This window comes from Castor canadensis, chromosome 1 (genome assembly GCF_047511655.1).
Source record: "Castor canadensis chromosome 1, mCasCan1.hap1v2, whole genome shotgun sequence".
NCBI lineage: Eukaryota > Metazoa > Chordata > Mammalia > Rodentia > Castoridae > Castor > Castor canadensis.
In genome coordinates, this window is record NC_133386.1 from 115,770,969 (window position 1) to 115,788,025 (window position 17,057).

Genomic DNA, 17,057 nt, shown 5'->3' on the forward strand with positions numbered 1-17,057 from the left:
GCCATCATTTTCTAGGTTTTAATTCCTTTAGGTTTTTTTTTTAAACATCCTGGTGAGTTTTCTTTTCTTTCTTTCTTTCCCTCCCTCCCTCCCTCCCTCCCTTCCTTCCTTCCTTTCTTTCTTTCCTTTTGTATTTAAACAACTTTCATTAATCAAAGGCTTTAAGTGGCTTGAGAGTTCAGAAGAGAAACACTTAGGGCAAGGAGAGCTTGACAGGGTGATGCAGTTGATAGGATCTTTTACTTTTCATGTTTATATTGGTTGCCCCGTTGGGATTTGTATCATGATCCATTTGACTGTCAGCAGAGGCCTGATTCCACTGGAGCGTGTTTTCAAAGTTAATAAATTCTTTTGTGTCTCTTCCCCAGGTCCTGGTGTTTGATTTTAGCAGTGAAGTTTACATGTGGCATGGGGAAGAAGTCACATTGGCCCAATGAAAAACAGCATTTCAGCTGGCAAAGCACTTGTGGAATGGAATCTTTGACCGTGAGAACTGTGACATCAATCCTCTGGATCCTGGGAAATGCAACCTGCTTGTTCCCAGGTACTCCTGGGGCCATGTGCAGAATTCCTTGTGGACCTAGATCTTCCCAGCTACCTGCTGCTGCTCTTTGTACAAAGGTTGCAGTTTCATAAATGACTGCATGCTGTGGGCCAGGAATATTTAGTTTTTAACTCACTATTTTTTAAAAAAATTTTATTCACATGTGCATACATTGTTTGGGTCATTTCTCCCCTACCCCCCACCCCCTTCCTCCACACCCCCCTCCTCCCTTCCAGGCAGAAACTGTTCTGCCCTTATCTCTAATTTTGTTGAAGAGAAAGCATAAGCAATAATAGGAAGGAACAGGGTTTTTGCTAGCTGAGATAAGGATAGCTATGCAGAGAGATTCCTAGCATTGCTTCCATGTACAAATGTGTTACATCCCAATCGGATCATGTCTAACTGACCTTTTCACTAGTTCCTGATCCCCTTCCCAAATTGACCTCTGTCACTTTAGTGTTTCTGTATTAGTTTCTCTGCAGTGGGGATATCAAATACTTTCATGTTTTGGGTTTCTTACCTATCCCCGTACCTCCTGTATATGCTCTCCCCTTGTCATGTGACTCAAGTCCTACAACATTGCTGTATTTGCCCTAAGTCTAAAGTCCGCATATGAGGGAGAACATACGATTTTTGGTCTTCTGAGTCTGGCTAACCTCACTCAGAATGATGTTCTCCAGTTTCATCCATTTACTTTTGAATGATAAGCTTTCATTCCTCTTCATGGATGAGTAAAATTCTATTGTGTATAAATACCACATTTTCTTAATCCATTCATCAGTAGTGGGGCATCTTGGCTGTTTCCATAGCTTAGCTATTGTGATAGTGCTGCAATAAACATGGGTGTGCAGGTGCCTCTGGAGTAACCTGTGTCACATTCCTTTGGGTATATCCCTAGGAGTGGGATTGGCAGATCTATGTTTAGATTTTTAAGATGCCTCCAAATTTTTTTACTGAGTGGTTGCACTAGCTTGCATTCCCACAAGCAGTGTATGAGGGTTCCTTTTGCCCCACAACCTCACCAGCACCTGTTGTTAGTGGTGTTTTTGATGATGGCTATTCTAACAGGGGTGAGGTAGAATCTTAGTGTGGTTTTAATTTGCATTTCCTTTATGGCCAGAGATGTGTTTTTTGGCCATTTGAATTTCTTCTTTTGAGAAAGTTCTGCTTAGTTCACTTGCCCATTTCCTTATTGGTTCATTAATTTTGGGAGAGCTTAGTTTTTTCAATTCCCTGTATATTCTGGTTATCAGTCCTTTGTCTGATGTATAGCTGGCAAATATTTTCTCCCACTCTGTGGGTGGTCTCTTCCATTTAGAGACCATTTCTTTTGTTGTGCAGAAGCTTTTTAGTTTTATGAAGTCCCATTTGTCCATCATTTCTCTTAGTTGCTGAAGTGCTTGGGTTCTATTGAGGAAGTCCTTGCCTATGCCTATTACTTCCAGATTGTTTCCTGCTCTTTCCTGTACCAACTTCAGAGTTTTGGATCTGATATTAAATTCCTTGATCCATTTTGTTAATTCACTATTAAAGAATAAATGCAGGGTGATGTAGCCCTTGGGAAGATCCTTGTCTTTTTAAGTTTTGCTTTTTTATTTATTTATTTTTTCTTTCTCCTTTTATCATTTTTATATTTATTTTCATGTGTATGCATTGTCTGGGCCACCTCCTCCCTCCCCTCCCCTCTCCTCAATCCCCCCCCCCCATTTCTAGTATATCCAGGTGCTTATTGTTTGTTAAGGTAGGGTCTTGTGACTGTCTATATCCTCAATGTCTCTGACACATATGTTTGTTTGTGGTGCTGGGGAGTGAGCCCAGGGCCTTGTGTATCCTCAGCAAGTGCTCTACCACTGAGATAGATACACCCTCATCCCTGACATGGTTTGTGAAGAGAATTTTCAAGGCAAAATCATCCATATTGATTAAAGAAAATGAATGAGGGAAATGACTAAAATTCCTTACTGGGAGAGTGGCTAGATGGTTATTATTAACTGAAATAGGAAACCCAAGATGTGGTAGGTCTTAGGGTAGGTCAGTCAAGGATATGTGAGTTGGAGGGGAGGTGAGATAGCTAATAGTTAAGAGTATAGGCTCAAAAGTCAGATCACCTGGTTTCAGAGCCTGGCTCCACCTGACTAGGTATGTGACTTTCAGTCAATTACATAATTTCCTGTACTCAGTTTTCTTACCTATAAATAAAAAATACTAGTACTTCTCTCATAAGATTGTTGTGGGGCTTAAATTTGAATATTGATTAATTAAAACTCCTTACAACAGTGACTGGCATGGAGGTACCCAGTAAGTGTTAGATGGAGATGTGTAGTGGGCAGGAAGGGACCTTCAGGCAGAGATGGCAGTTACAACCACGGAATGAAGGTGAGTAAGCTAGCTGCACTCACAGAGCAAGGTGCTCAGGCAGGTCTGCAGATGAGAAATACCAAGCAGAAGTCAGAACTCACAGACATTCTCCACCCTGCCATACAGTCTGTGATCCATATGTTTTAAATATTCCCCAAATGATTGGACTTTGATCACATGATAAAGCGAGAGCACACAAGGGAGGGGTGAGGATAGGTAAGACACCTAAAAAACTAGCTAGCATTTGTTGCCCTCAACACAGAGAAATTAAGCAGATACTTTAAAGCAACTGAAGCCAATAGGAAAAGGGGACCAGGAACTAGAGAAAAGGTTAGTTCAAGAAGAATTAACTTAGAAGGTAACACACATGCACAGGAAATCAATGAGAGTCAACTCCCTGTATAGCTATCCTTATCTCAACCAGCAAAAACCCTTGGTCCTTCCTATTATTGCTTATACTCTCTCTTCAACAAAATTAGAGATAAGGGCAAAATAGTTTCTGCCGGATAACAAGGGGGTAGGGAGGAAGAGGAAGAGGGCGGGGGGGGGGGTAAGGAAGGGGATAGGGGAAGGGGAGAGAAATGACCCAAACATTGCATGCATATATGAATAAAATAAAAATTAAAATAAATAAATAAATAAATAAATACTCCCAAAATGACTCTGATTGACAGGGGAAGCCCTTCCTACTTAGCAAAAAGCAACCTTGCAAGAGGACTGCAACTCCTGCAACTCTAGCTTTTCAGAAGTAGATGAAGGGGACTGAGAAGGAACAGGTAGAGTAAAGGATAGTACAAATGCTGTGAGTGTGTGTGTGTGTGTAAGTGTCACATCTGATCCATTGTGGTTAAGGTGTGAGCCCAGGTGTTGGATCACCTCCAGTGTCAACACAGTCAGAAATCTAGACCCAGACATGAGTTCCTTTGATGGCTGAGTGTGGTGGAACCAAAAATGGAAGGGGGCAGACTTTGTGGGACAATGGGGGGGGTGGTTGATGAGTCTGTGATGTGGTAAACAGAGTTAAATGTGGAGCCTGTCTGTCTATATGTATACACATATAGTATGGTGACTTTGTTGTGTGGTATATGTATTACATGGCATGTCTGTGGTGCATGCGTGTATGTATGTGTGTGTGTGCATGCATATGTGTGCATTTGTGTGCTTGTGTGTGTGTGTGGGGTCAATGCTTGCTACCTGTACCTGTCTTGCCTCTTGGGTCCCCTACAGTCACTCACCTTCCCCCTTGGCAGACCTTGTTTTTATCCCAGCTAATAGGAAGAGGTCTGTTCCTGCCATCCATGAGCAGAAGGGGAGAAACCATCAAGTATGTCAGGCAGGAGGATGAAGGGAGCACATAGGAAGGAGCTACTTCTTCTGCCCCAGGCTTTTCTCATTCTGTTCCTTCCTTGGTCTTGAATGCTCCAAGTGCTCCAACATGCCACCCAGAGGATCTGCCAGGTCCAGTTTCTGTGGATATCCCTTGAACAGGCAGAACCAAGGGTTCCGGGGGCTGCCTGAGCACAGCGTGAGGTTCCAGCAGTCACAGGCTGGGATGCGAACAGGACTGTGTGACACAATGACTGCTTAATTCCCCCCACTCCCTTGCAGCAGCTTCATTCCTGCCCTTTTGTGGCTTTGCGCCTCAATCCAGGCTAGAGCGCATCTGCCGGGACCAGGTGCCGATCATGAACCCTAGGCGGAACCTGGCTCTGTAAACCCTCGGCGTGGCTGCCCTTGGAACCACCCTGCACACAGCGCCGCGGGTTCCAGACGTCAGGAGAATCCTCTTGTACTCCCTGCGGAAGTTCTGGTTCAGGAGCCCATAGATAATGGCATTAAGGCCGCGGTTGAAATAAGCCAGGAAGTAGCTGGTGACAAAGAGCCCCTCTGGGACTTGGGGAGCCATTCCTTCGGGGTTGATGGCCACAGCCAGGCCAATGCAGTTAAGGGGGGGCCCAGCAGATGGCGAACATGGTTAGGAAGCTCCGCCCGTCGCTGGGCCTCAGGCGCACTTTGCTCTCGGACTTGGCCTTCCTGCGCACCTGAAGCACCAGCACCCAGATTCGCAGGTAACAGAAGGCCACCAGGGCAATGGGCAGGAGGAAGTGGACGACCACCACTGCCGCTGCGTACTGGGCACTGGCCGTCTGGATAAAGGTGCAGGAGTAGATGCGTGGGTCATACTCCAGGGACCCCACAAAGAAGTTGGGGACTATGGCCACCAGGGTGAGGAGCCAGACGAGGCCGATGTAGAGGGGGGTGTGCCAGCGTCCGCAGATCCGGTGGTAGGTCGCGCTGTGGCAGATACAGCAGTAGTGATTAATGGCAATGGCGGTGATGTTAAAGACAGAGCCAATGACGCTCAGGCCCATCACAAAAGCACTGGCCTTGCAGTGCACCTCCCCCAGGGCCCAGCCATCATAGAAGATGGCCACCAGGATCAGTGGGTAGGGGTACAAGGCCACCACCAGGTCAGCCAATGCCAGACTCACCAAGAACAAATTACCTGAAGCAGAAAACAGAGCAAGAGTCAGGAGAGACCCCATGATTTCTGTTCTGTAGAAAATTTATCCCTCTCTGAACTGCTTTCAGCAGTGGGAGTGGTAAGCAGTGGGCATTTAAAAACAGAGATAAGGACTCCCTGTATTTCTGCTACTCAGGGAAAGCAGGTTCAAGTTCTCAAACCTTAGCCTTTGTCATTTGCAAAGTGGGGTAATGAGGCCTGCCTTGCCTCTGAACCGTGAGAGTTAATGCTGCACGGTGCTCAGGACAGAGTGGGTGCTCTCAAAAACGGTCTCCACAATAAGCACACATGCACAGGGAGGTGGCATCAGATAAGTTCCAGCAAGGATTTGGGAGTCTGAAACTCAGGATGTGGGTTTGCTACCACTGTCATCCCCCTCAAACCCACACCTCCCCACACTGTTCCAACAGTCTGCGTTTGAATCTTTCTCCCCTGGTTATCAGGCTACTTTCTAAATGTTTTTAAGCCATTTTTCTCCATATGAATTGCATTTTGCAGCTGGAATAGAAGAAAGGTTTTCTGAGTGGGAACCATGCATTTCTGTTTTTCTCTGTGTGCCTGTCCAGGGCTCACCCTCCTGCCTGGGTGGCCATATTGACAGACACCTATCCTGTGGGCTGGATCCACAAACTTTGCTGTCTAAAACTAAAATTGATTCAGAAATAAAGCACAAGAACCCAGAAGATCTTCAACTTGAACCTCAGGACATGAGCAGTGACATTCCTAATGCTACTTGTGTCATTCATCAAGTATTGTATTCTTTGAGCACCTACTGTATATGCTCAAAAGAAAGCAGTCTTTCTCTCCTACTCGAGAAGGGGCTCTCAGCAACACTGAAAGTCACCGTCTTTCAAACCTTCTGGTCTCTTGCCACATGGTGACAAGCAAGCTGCCCTTTGGGGCAGCTGAATGCAGAGAGCAGGTGGAATGAATTACAGGAGAAACTTCCAAGTTGGCAAGGACACAGATGCTCCACTGTCACCATGTATCTGTCCTTACTCCACAGAGGCTGATGTGACCACGTCAGGGTTCCAGAGGGTCAAGCAGATGGAAGGATTACAAGGCAATCAGAGAGGCCACCATGGTCTAGATGACAGAGGTTCTGGAAAAGGGAGGTCAGAGCCATCCAGCTAGGACTTCACCTGTGTCAGGCCTTCAGTTGAAGCAAACTAAATTTATTAGTCTACAAAGATGGAAAGCACTGCCTCCAGCTCTCCCTTGTTCTAACACACATTCTCACCCCATTTCAAAGACTCCATGAACAGGCTACCTGTGGGGCTGGGAGACCCACAGGCAGGCTTCTGATGGTGCCCATTTTAGCCTCAGCATTCCCAGGTCAATCCCACTCAGATCCCATAGGAAAGATCTCTACTAGCATCGTGAAAGTTATCAGGGCCTAACACCTTACTCCTGATCGGAGCTAGGGCTGGTCCACGGGAGACGGGATGTAGCTGAATAGAAAGGTCGTCTGTGGACAACTGGAGCACTTGTGAGAGAGCCTCCCAGTCTCGGGAGGCCCTTCAATGGGTGGCAGTTGGAACTGCCTTCCCACTCCACCATTTGAGGGATTTATCTGTCATGGGCTAAAGCCTTTTTTCCCTTCTAGTTGTTGCTTCAAGGCAAGAAATGCACATCTAAGGACCTGCTTGGGACATGGAGGGGTCTGATGCTTTTTATTTAATTCTCAGCCTCGCTGGCTGTCTATAATGCCAACACTCTAGAATCACCTGCTCAGGCAGCCCTGGGTTCCTGGGAAGCCAGGGATTTTTTTCTCAAATTTCTTGGCTTCTGCTGAATCAGGAGCCAAACTACTTCTTGCCATGAAACTTTAAGCATCCTTTTGAAATTTGCAGTTCCAGCAACCTAGGATAAACCTAATTCTGCTGATATCTGGACATGGGAATAAGGGCAAGTTAGTGAACTTCTTTCTGTGACTGCCAAGGGGTGGTCTGAAGGCATCAGTCCTGGTTCCCTCCTTCTTTTGGAAACCCACCCCACCCCCAACCACTCCACAATGTTGATTCTGTGAAGAAAATCACTCTTTCTAACACAGATTGGTCCCCACCGGGCCTGCTGGCTCCTGGATGTGCAGCAAGCATGCTTTTGGCACTTGCAAACAGAGAAGAGGAAGTCAAGAGTGGCTGGGAGCTGGCGCCAGCTCAGCCAGCTGTTTCCCTGGGAAAGCCCAGACAAGCTCTGCCATGTTAATGTGGTTCATCCCCCAGTAATGCCCCAGAGGCTGACAAACAGCTTGTAAGGAGTGAGGAGAACACATTCAACTCCACGTGGAAAGTGATTCAATTACTCTCCCCTATTATGCCTGCTGTTTCTAAAAGGCTGAAATCAACCAGTTCCTGCTGTAGAGTCATCTGCCACTTTGCCCAGCTTCCTTGGCATGATTCCAAATTAGGTGAATACAATTCTTGTTTTGTCTCCTATCTGTAAGAAGCCAGGTCCTATCTGGGTGAGAGTCAAGAGGAGATCCAGTTTTGCATCCATTTCTTCCCCACCCGTGTGAGAAATCAATCAGCACACACACAGCTTTGCTCCTTGCCCTGTGCACAGGCTTCCAATGAATATTTACATCACAAGTCATGAAGAGACTCATTTCCATCAGACAGGGCTGGTAATGGAAAGAGGTCTCCATAGCAGGGTTTTGTTCACTAATATAGAATCTCCTCCAGTTTTCACATGCAAAGCACATCCCTCACATATATTACCACCACACTATCCCGTCCTTCTTCTTCTCCTCTCTCCCTCTTCCTGAGGTTTCTATTTCTCTCGTTCTTTCTTCCCATCCCCCCAGTAGAGTTTGTTCTTTAGTACACAAGCACAGTAGCTCATCAGCCTGAGAATTTTCTTTCTTTTTTTTTTTTTTTGAGAATTTTATTTCTTAATGAGAATCTGGCACTTCAGGAAAGAGCCCATCAATGCTGAGCTGTCTCATCTTCATCAGATGGGAGAATTCTGGAAGGAAAAACTACCTCTTCCTTCTACCCCTCTTCTTTGTGCCTTCTGTACTTGGAAGAGTTTAGTTGGATTTAAATTGCCCCTGGTGATTCCCTCAAAGACAGTGTACGTATGGATATTCATTGAATCATTTACTCAACAAATATTTCAGAGTGTCTACTAGGCAGTGGCTCTGACTGTGCCAGGGGCTTAGGAAGCATGTGAACAAAAGACACACTGCCTTTTCCTTGCAAATCTCCTGGTCTCATCCAGTATACAGACAATTAAACACATAAAGCAAGAGGCAACAAGCGGTCCAAAAAGGAAGTCAATATGTGATCTATCGTTGCCAGCAGGGTGAAATTTCTGTGAGTTGAGGATGTCCCTCTTTCCGTCTATTTAAAGTGTAATATGCTTATTGAGTACCTACCACACTCAGGCACAGTGATGGACGAATGGTATTCTGGATGGCGTCCTGCCATTGAGATACCATTCAGAGTAGTAAGACCTGGAGGGGAAGCCAGACAAGGTGACAGAAGCAGAGGCAAATTCTTTAGTCAGACTGGAGCTGTGGACAGTGGAAGATGATGGGGCTGGTATGGCAAGCCAAGTTACCAAAGGGCTAGACAAAAATCACCAAGGCTCCTGCAACAGGCCTGCTCCATCCAAGAATGGCTGTTCATCTGAGAGAGGACATTGTAAAGGAAAGGTCAGAAGCAACAATAATAATCTTCAAACAAATAATATGAGCTATTCTAATTACATACTGGGGATAAGCAATTTTGAAAAAATTGAGCACATAATTTATTAAAAATTTGATTTCCTTACAAATACTAAAATAATGCACTTAAAGTAAGCTCCTAATTAGATTTTCAAATTCCTTGAGGGCAGAAATCATTTTCTTCCAAAGTCATATTATTTGTGAAAACCCAAGGCTGTCAGAATGAATCATACAAGGGCTGAGTTGAAATCTTTGCTTTAATTTAAGAAAATATTGCTAAGTAAACTAATAGTGTGCACAAAAATATGATGGGTGATATTTCAACCATTTTAAGGATGAAAATATACATAAGAGCATAAGAAGCATTCGTTTAAAATTATAAATGACGCAGCTCAGGAGGTAGAGAACCTGCCTGGCAAGCATAAGGCTCTGGAGTTCAAGCCTTAGTACCACCAAAGACAATTAAATAAATAATAAGAAAATATTAACCCCATATGCTATTACTAAACGTTCTGCCATAACCATAAAAGACACCATTTGGCAACTCTATCGTAGCATTTTATTACTTTAATTAAACCTACTAGTTACAACAGAACAGCACTTGGTAAACCACCTCTGAGTTGATAATATGCATTAACAGAAGTTGGCTCAGTTGCTTTTGATAAGAATGGAAAGGTTGACAGTGTGTTTCCATCTTCTAGCTAAAGAGGCAGATACCCAAATATGTGAATTGCTCATATCTACAACAAAGAAAGCTCTAGAAAGAATGTGAAGAAAGAAAAGAGATAAAAGAAACATCAAGGGAACAAGGTGTAAAGTTTCTTGGTCACCCACAAGTGAGAGAACAGATAAGTAAGTGCCACTGAACTTGGCAGTAGGAGGTCAGCAGAGACATTAGCAAGGACAAATTCTGCTCAGTGTGGGAGGATAAATTCTTGGCTCCCTCAGTCTGCTTTGCCTTCAAGGAAGGACAATTGAGTAGTACCTGGAAAGGGATATCTCTTTGATGGGGAATTGTAGAGGTTTTTTTCTTTTTCTTTCTCTCACTCAAATCAGAGAGATTTGAATATGATACATAACAGGCACTTAGCAAGTGGATGACACAATGATAGATACTGAAGGCTGTTGAATAACAGGGTAGAAGGGGAGGGGTAAGGGAGAGCAGTAGAGGGGACTGAACTGACCAAAGTTCAGTTGATTCACAGCTGAGATACATAGAGAAATCCCTTCGAAAACTGACTTTGGAATTAACAAAATGAAAGACAGGACTGTAAAATAGGTCCTGTGGGGCATAGTGTTTGTGGGAGGGGGGAAGATGGATGAACAAAATGAAGGAGGGTTAATATGGTTGATGTGCTTTGTATACATAAATGATATAGAACGATGAAACCTTTTGCAATTGTTTTAAGTGTGGCAGGGAGAGAGATGGTGGGGGCAAACCTAACCAGTGTTCAATAAGGCTGTTCAGAAATGTCACAATGAATCCTCCCTTTACAATTAATATATGATAATAAAAAGGAGAAAAAAAAATAGGCACTTTGTCATGCTAGCCAATATTTATTATTGCTGTTTTATTATTTTATTATTATTGGTTGCATTGAAAGAACAAGGCAGAGATTCATGTGTCCCAAGAGAAGCCTTAGAGATAAGAAGTGAGATGGAGTCACGGATCACTTAGCAATGTGGATGTTTTGAGAATGTGAGGCTCTGTGATTTCATCGTTGTGTGAACAGCATAGGTTACACTTGCCTACCTCACCCCTAGGCTGCAGGAGTAGTGATGATGAAGATAACAAAGAAGGTGAGGCATTACCTGTAGATGCAAACTTCTAAGAACCAGGACTTTCTTCCTAACTCCTTAGGTTTTACTTCTTCAGCAGAAAGGATTTTAAATGTGAGACGAATGCCACACTTAGTATGTCCTGAGTTTTGCAGACTATCATACCTCAATATTGACTCCAACATTTGGAAATAAAGTCTGTCAAACAGGAAAGTCTTTCTACCCCCGGGCTAGTAAGAGCTCCAAGAGAGGAATTAAAGAGGATTAAGAGCTTATCTCATTAGGCAGCTAAAGACATAATTATGGGATTTTAAAAAGTGTCCATTTTTGCTTGGTGAAGAGATAATAAGGTATTCATGGCCAAAACGTGAAGCTGGAAAACTCAGAGACACAGTAGGGAGTGCAAGGCAGCTGAGTTTGGTCTTTAGCAGATAACAAATACTCCAAATCCAGCAACTCAGCAGGGCCACAAGAGGCTTACCTCCAAGCTCCATCTCAGTGCGTGCTTGAAGGCAGGGTAAAGCCTGAATGGAGGGGACTCCACCTTTCTCTGTGCCTCCTAGAGGCCAGGGACTATGAGTCTACTAGACATCTCCAGCCAGGCCTTATAAGTGCCTTTGTCCAGGCTGTCTTATTCATACATGGCTCCTTTCTTTACTGGGAATAAAAGTGGCAAAGGAAAGGGGCCACGCAGCACATTCCTTGTCTACCTGGCGATCACAACGCCCACAGAGGCAGGATGTCCCTCAGGAGCCTCACAGGCAGGTACTGGTTTCAGATAAGAGATGTTGCTGACCTTGAGCACCGCTGGGCACCCGGAGGAGGGGTGGCTTTCCTGGTGTGAGTAGAACAGACTCTGCACATGTGTTCCACAAGCCAATCCTCCACATTCTCCTAGGCAATCCCAGTGCCAACTATTCTGTGTCCTTACAAAATGACTGAAACACTACAGAAATGCCAAAGTGTCCACTCACTAACAACACCTTCCAGACAGCCTCTTTTCCCCAGTTGTAGCCCCAAAGTCCACTGTCAACCAGGTGCTGTGGCTCATGCCTGTAATCCTAGCTATTCCGGAGGTAGAGATGAGGAGGATCAAGGTTCGAGGCCAGCCTGGGCAAAAGTTAGAGAGATCCACATCTCAACCAATAAGTTTGGGCATGGTGGCATGTACCTGTGAGCTCAGCTATGGGGTAAGTAGGAGGAGCATGGTCTGAGGGCATCTAGGCAAAAAAAAAAAAAAAAAAAAAAAATTCAAATCTGAAAAATAACCTAAGCCAAAAAGGGTTGTGGATGTGGATTAAGTGGCAGAGCAATTGTGAGACCCTGAGTTCAAATCTCCATGCTACCAAAAAAGTCCATTGTCAGACTACAGCTCCTGATTGTTACCCAAGAATTTAGGGTGGCTGTGTGGACAGAGCAGGAGTAACTGAGGCTCTTGTGTTTGTCCTTGCACTTTCCTCTTTGTACCACTAATTGAGAGAATGATGCAATGCCAGGTACCAGCAACCTTAGAGAGTGAATTCCAGAGAATTGTTGTTAGGGCTTAATTTCAGAGCCCCAGGGTGTAGTGGAGCCTGCCAAGCAGCTCTAGCCACCACACAGGAGCAATAAGAGTGCAGGCATGCCTTTGCAACAAAGGTGCTAGAGGTCAGCTTTGGAGGACAAAATGAGGTATACTTGGGCTTCCTTTGCTCAAAGCAATTTGCTTCTGTGCAATTGCCCTGATTTTGCACTGAGTGCTATGACTGAAGTCTACCCCAGCTCATGAGCAAAAGGAATTCTTCCTGTCTCATTCTTTACTGGGATCTTGTCTATATTGAATTTATTTCAACAGAGGCACATTCAGTTCCTACTGTGTGTCTGGCTTTGAGGGCAGCAGTGGAAAAGAAGTCTCTGTTATAATTCAGTCCAGTGGGGAGAGACATAGAGCTACCTGACAGTGAGGTAGATGGGTGCTCTCTCTGGGAGGGCACAAGGTGTCATGGAAGCCTGAGGAGGAGGCACTTACTATACCTTTTGTGGTATTAATGACAAACACTAGGAAGAAAAAATATTGAGAAGGCAGAAGGGGCTGGAGAACTTCTCAGTGCATCAGATGACAGGGCTTGTGTGGGAAGTGGTAGCAGCAGGCTGGCATAAATGAGAACAGGGAGAAGGACCATTGGGAGTCAGGTTAGGCCAGCTGTGAACTATGGAGAGGATACTGTTCTGTGACACAGGGGGACTGGTCATGGTAACCACTGGAGGAGGGGGCAAGGAAGGCCATCTGGTCACTACAGACAGGGAATGCCCAAAAGTGGATGAGAGTAGACGTTGAGTCTTGGTGAGTAGAGAGGGCAGGAAAGGAGGAAAGGGAGAATTACAATAAGGCAATGCAACTTGGACTTGTGGAATGAAGGAACAGAGGGAACTGAGAGAGCACCTCCCCCAGGGCGTGGGTATCAGGGAGATGAAGAAAGGAAGGAGATCCAGGAACTAGCATCAGGTAGGTTGAGGGAATTAAGGAGGGTTGGCTCTCGGTGTCATCACAGCCCAGAGGAGGGAAGGTCCCAGAGAAGTGGGGAGGGAATGGAAGCAAGGAGGTAGACCTGAAGGATGTAAACTCACTACATACAGATATTGGCTGAGGAGGGAGGGAGAAAGGTAGCTATGAAGATAAGGGAAGGTGTAAAATCAAGGGAAGACTGTTTTATCCTTTAATATTAGGAGACTTTTGGTGTCTCCTAATGAAGGGAAAGAGACAGAGGTGGAAAATACAGGAGAGAGGGATGTGGAACCTGATGGAAGAATGTCACTCAAGAGAGAGAGGAAGAGATTAAAAAAAAAAGTAATAGATGGTGTTAATCGGAGAAAGTGTGATATATATATGTGTGTCAAATACCAAAGCAATACCTCCTGGGACAATCAATACTTGTAAGAAATGAAGGACAGAAAGGCAAAACAGGTCCTGTCCAGGGATGGGTACCAGTGGGAGGGTAAATGGAGAAGGTAAAGGACAACAAATATGGTCAATGTACTCTACACGTGTATGAAAATAGAACAATGAAACATGGTGAAATTGTTCTGAGAAGAGGGGTAAGGGGGATGAGGTAGAATGATGGGGAGGGTGAATCAAATTAACATATATTATAAGCACATATGTAAATGTCACAATGAAACCCCCCTGCACAACTAATATATAGTAATAAAATATAATTAAAAATAAACTTTGAAAAAAATGTAAGGATAGGTATTGGTAAGGTTGAGAGCAAGGGTCCGAGTGGAATTGACAGGCACGAGCAAAAGTCCTCAAATGCTCTCGGGAGAGTCCAGATGCTGCGGTTTGCTGAATCCCCAGAAACACACTGACAAATATGACGTGCCAGCCCAGTGCTCTTCACTGTGAACTGAGCAAGGTGCTGGCACACGCTTGACCTTGCCATCTAAATAGGGTGAGCACCTTGAACCTATCCCCACTGTCTCTGTAATCCTCCTTGTCTGCCTTTCTCCAGTGCCAGATCTGAAAAAGTCAACCCACCACATGGAGAAACTGAGGCTGTGGGAAAACCATCCCTGTTCTGCCAGGATGTGCCCCACTGAGGCACTGAGCTTATGACGGCCATGTGAAGGATGCTGGTGTCTCGTGGGATGCAGGTCGGGACCTCAATTTGGGCTATGTATCTTGGTTAGTGGAAATAAGTGTACTGTCAAATGTCACAACCCTAATTTCTTATTACTGATGAACAGAGGAGCCAGACCTAAGTACGAAAGGTATGAATTTTTTCTTGAAGTAAATCCAAACTCTTCAGCCTACTGAGGAGGGAAATGAGTGGTAACTATTCATAGTAGGTTTTGAAATCTCATTTGTTTAGGCTATTTAGGTTAATCAAATGCTACAATTTTTTCATAACTGTCACCATTAAAGGCAATGATCATATAAGAGCTGGCTAAGGGCTTAGGGATGTGGTTTATTGGTAAAGTACCTGCCTAGCATATGCACAGTCCTGGGTTCAATCTCCAGTACCTCAAGAAAAAGATACAGTTAAATTGCATGATTCTAACAGCCACCAGTACTGCAGGAAAACGTCATTTAGATGTAGTGTTAAGGTTTTATTTGCTGCTGTTGTCCTTTTTTCTTTTTTCCTTCTGCTCCTGGGCCATAGAAGACACATCAGGAGGTAGGAAGGATAGAATGTAGGATGTGCTGGGAGTCTAACATGGTCCTTTCTCTCCATGGCCACCCTCTCAGATCTGTAAGCTCTCTGAGGGGGATGTGAGGAGCACAGAAGAAGCCAGCTGCAGGTGGATGGAGAAGAGATGCTTGTCTCCCTCAGGCAAGAGGAAGCAGCAGACAGTTCTACCACCTTCTCATGGTAAGCTCCAGCTTGCAGGGCTTCTCTGAGCACCTAACAAGTCAGGGAGGGAAGAGGTCAGTACAGGAATCTGGGGGCCCATCCCTTCTATGGAGGAGAAAGAGGGAACTGCCTTCTGTCTGCCTCCCTGAGCAGGAAATGAATGAGGCTGCTGCAAGGGGACAGTGTGGTCAAAAAATATTAAACACAGTTTTCTAATCACAGCCTGTTCTTTCTTATCTATGTTTTTCCTCAAAGGATGCAATAACATTTCGAGAAAGTTCTCTAGGTAACATTAGCCACAGTGACTGAAGTACTTGAGTTAGAAAGTCTGCTTCTTAACAATGAATGTCATGTTTCCCATGTTTACTTTTGGCTTGTTTTGTAGAAAAAATTCTCAAGTTCAGGCCTCCCTTCTCCAAAACATACAAAATCATCTATTAAAAGCAGGTTTGCTGGATGGTTTGGCACCTTAAAAGCTTAAGGATCAGTTTTCTGTTGCTCGCTTTCCTTTTTAATTCACAATACTCTTTGAATTGTCCCCTGAGGTCCCAGGCCATTCTCATGCTGGCATGGTCTGCATGCTCCAGTGAGCTGTTGGGACAGGAGTCAGGTATTTCCTCCCTGCTGTCTTGTTGCCTTTCAGACCTGGGTGGGGGAAAGCTGAAATGAGAATGGATGGAAGTGAGGGGAGGCATTTTCAGGATTGCAACATGATTTAGACAAATTATTTTGATTGCCACAGCTGACCCCAGGATTTCCCTGCCTTCAGAAAAGACTGTTATCTAAGGGCAATTTAGTTCAGTCCAAGCAGAGCCTGCAATTTTTGCATTTACGCTCCGTTGAGTTGTTCTTCAGACTGACCTGGAGATGGGTTTTTGACACAAAGCCGGCCAGAATGCTTGCATCAGTTACTCATTCTTTCAGCAAGTATTTACTAAGCACCTACTATGAGACCTACAGGCTAAAGTGCTTGATAGGGGGAGGGAAAGAGCTGTCAGGGAAATGGTAGGGCACAAACTGGAGTGCCACAGGTAGTGACAGCTACACCTGGGTTCCCATGGCTACGACGCCCTATCCAAAAAAAGCATTGAAAGAAAAAGTTCCCTTCAAAGTGGCACTCGTGTGCCCGCCCTGGGCAGCTGCTGGAGGCGGGCGCCAGAACTCGCCCTAACTTCTGAGGGAAGACCCGAAGTTAGGAACCAGGGTGCAGGAACAGAAGAAGGCGCTGGGGACCAGGGGTGTCTGGGTACAGCAGCGAGAGTGGTGCTCACCTGCGTTCCGGAGCTTGCGGTTCCTCAGCACCGAGAGGATGACCAGGAGGTTGCCCACAACGTCCACCGCGGTGGTGACGATGAGCACCATGGATAGCGCAGGAGCCACCAAGGAGCCCGGGGACTTCCGCAGGGCCTCGCGCCGCCGGGACCCACGCCAGCCCTCGGGTCTCGCAACAGTTGGCAAAAGAGCCGTTCTGTGGCATCGCGGCCATCGCGGGCATCGCGGGTCCCCCGCGCCTCCCCGCGCCTGGCGCGCCCACCGCAGCTGCCCGCTCGCGGCAGAGCCAGGCGATCGCACCTCCCGCTTCCCCGCGCCACCGCACCGGGCGGGCGACGACGGCAGTGTGGAGGGACCTGGAGGAGATCATTAATTAAACGAGAGCAGGGGGCGGGGGAAAATGCAGCACCAGGAATAAGACTTGGGGTGCAGGCGTCCCGAAAAGAAGCTACCTGAAGGTCAGCACGTGCCTGGCCGACTGCAGGGCCACACTCTAGACGCCTGAAGTTCCTCCACAGCTTGGGTGCGCAGATGCCGGGCATCCAGGTTTTCAGACGGGAGTGGTCCTGGTGCTCA

General features: G+C 45.6%; 1 protein-coding gene across 1 annotated transcript; it reads right to left on the minus strand.

Annotated features, from left to right (window-relative positions):
- Positions 1-4,554: 4,554 nt before the first annotated feature.
- Positions 4,555-16,686, minus strand: Mtnr1b (melatonin receptor 1B). Its single transcript, XM_074070886.1, is given in 6 exon segments — positions 4,555-4,676; positions 4,679-4,853; positions 4,855-5,408; positions 16,481-16,588; positions 16,591-16,635; positions 16,638-16,686. Coding segments are annotated over 6 exon segments (1,053 nt in total).
- Positions 16,687-17,057: the final 371 nt, after the last annotated feature.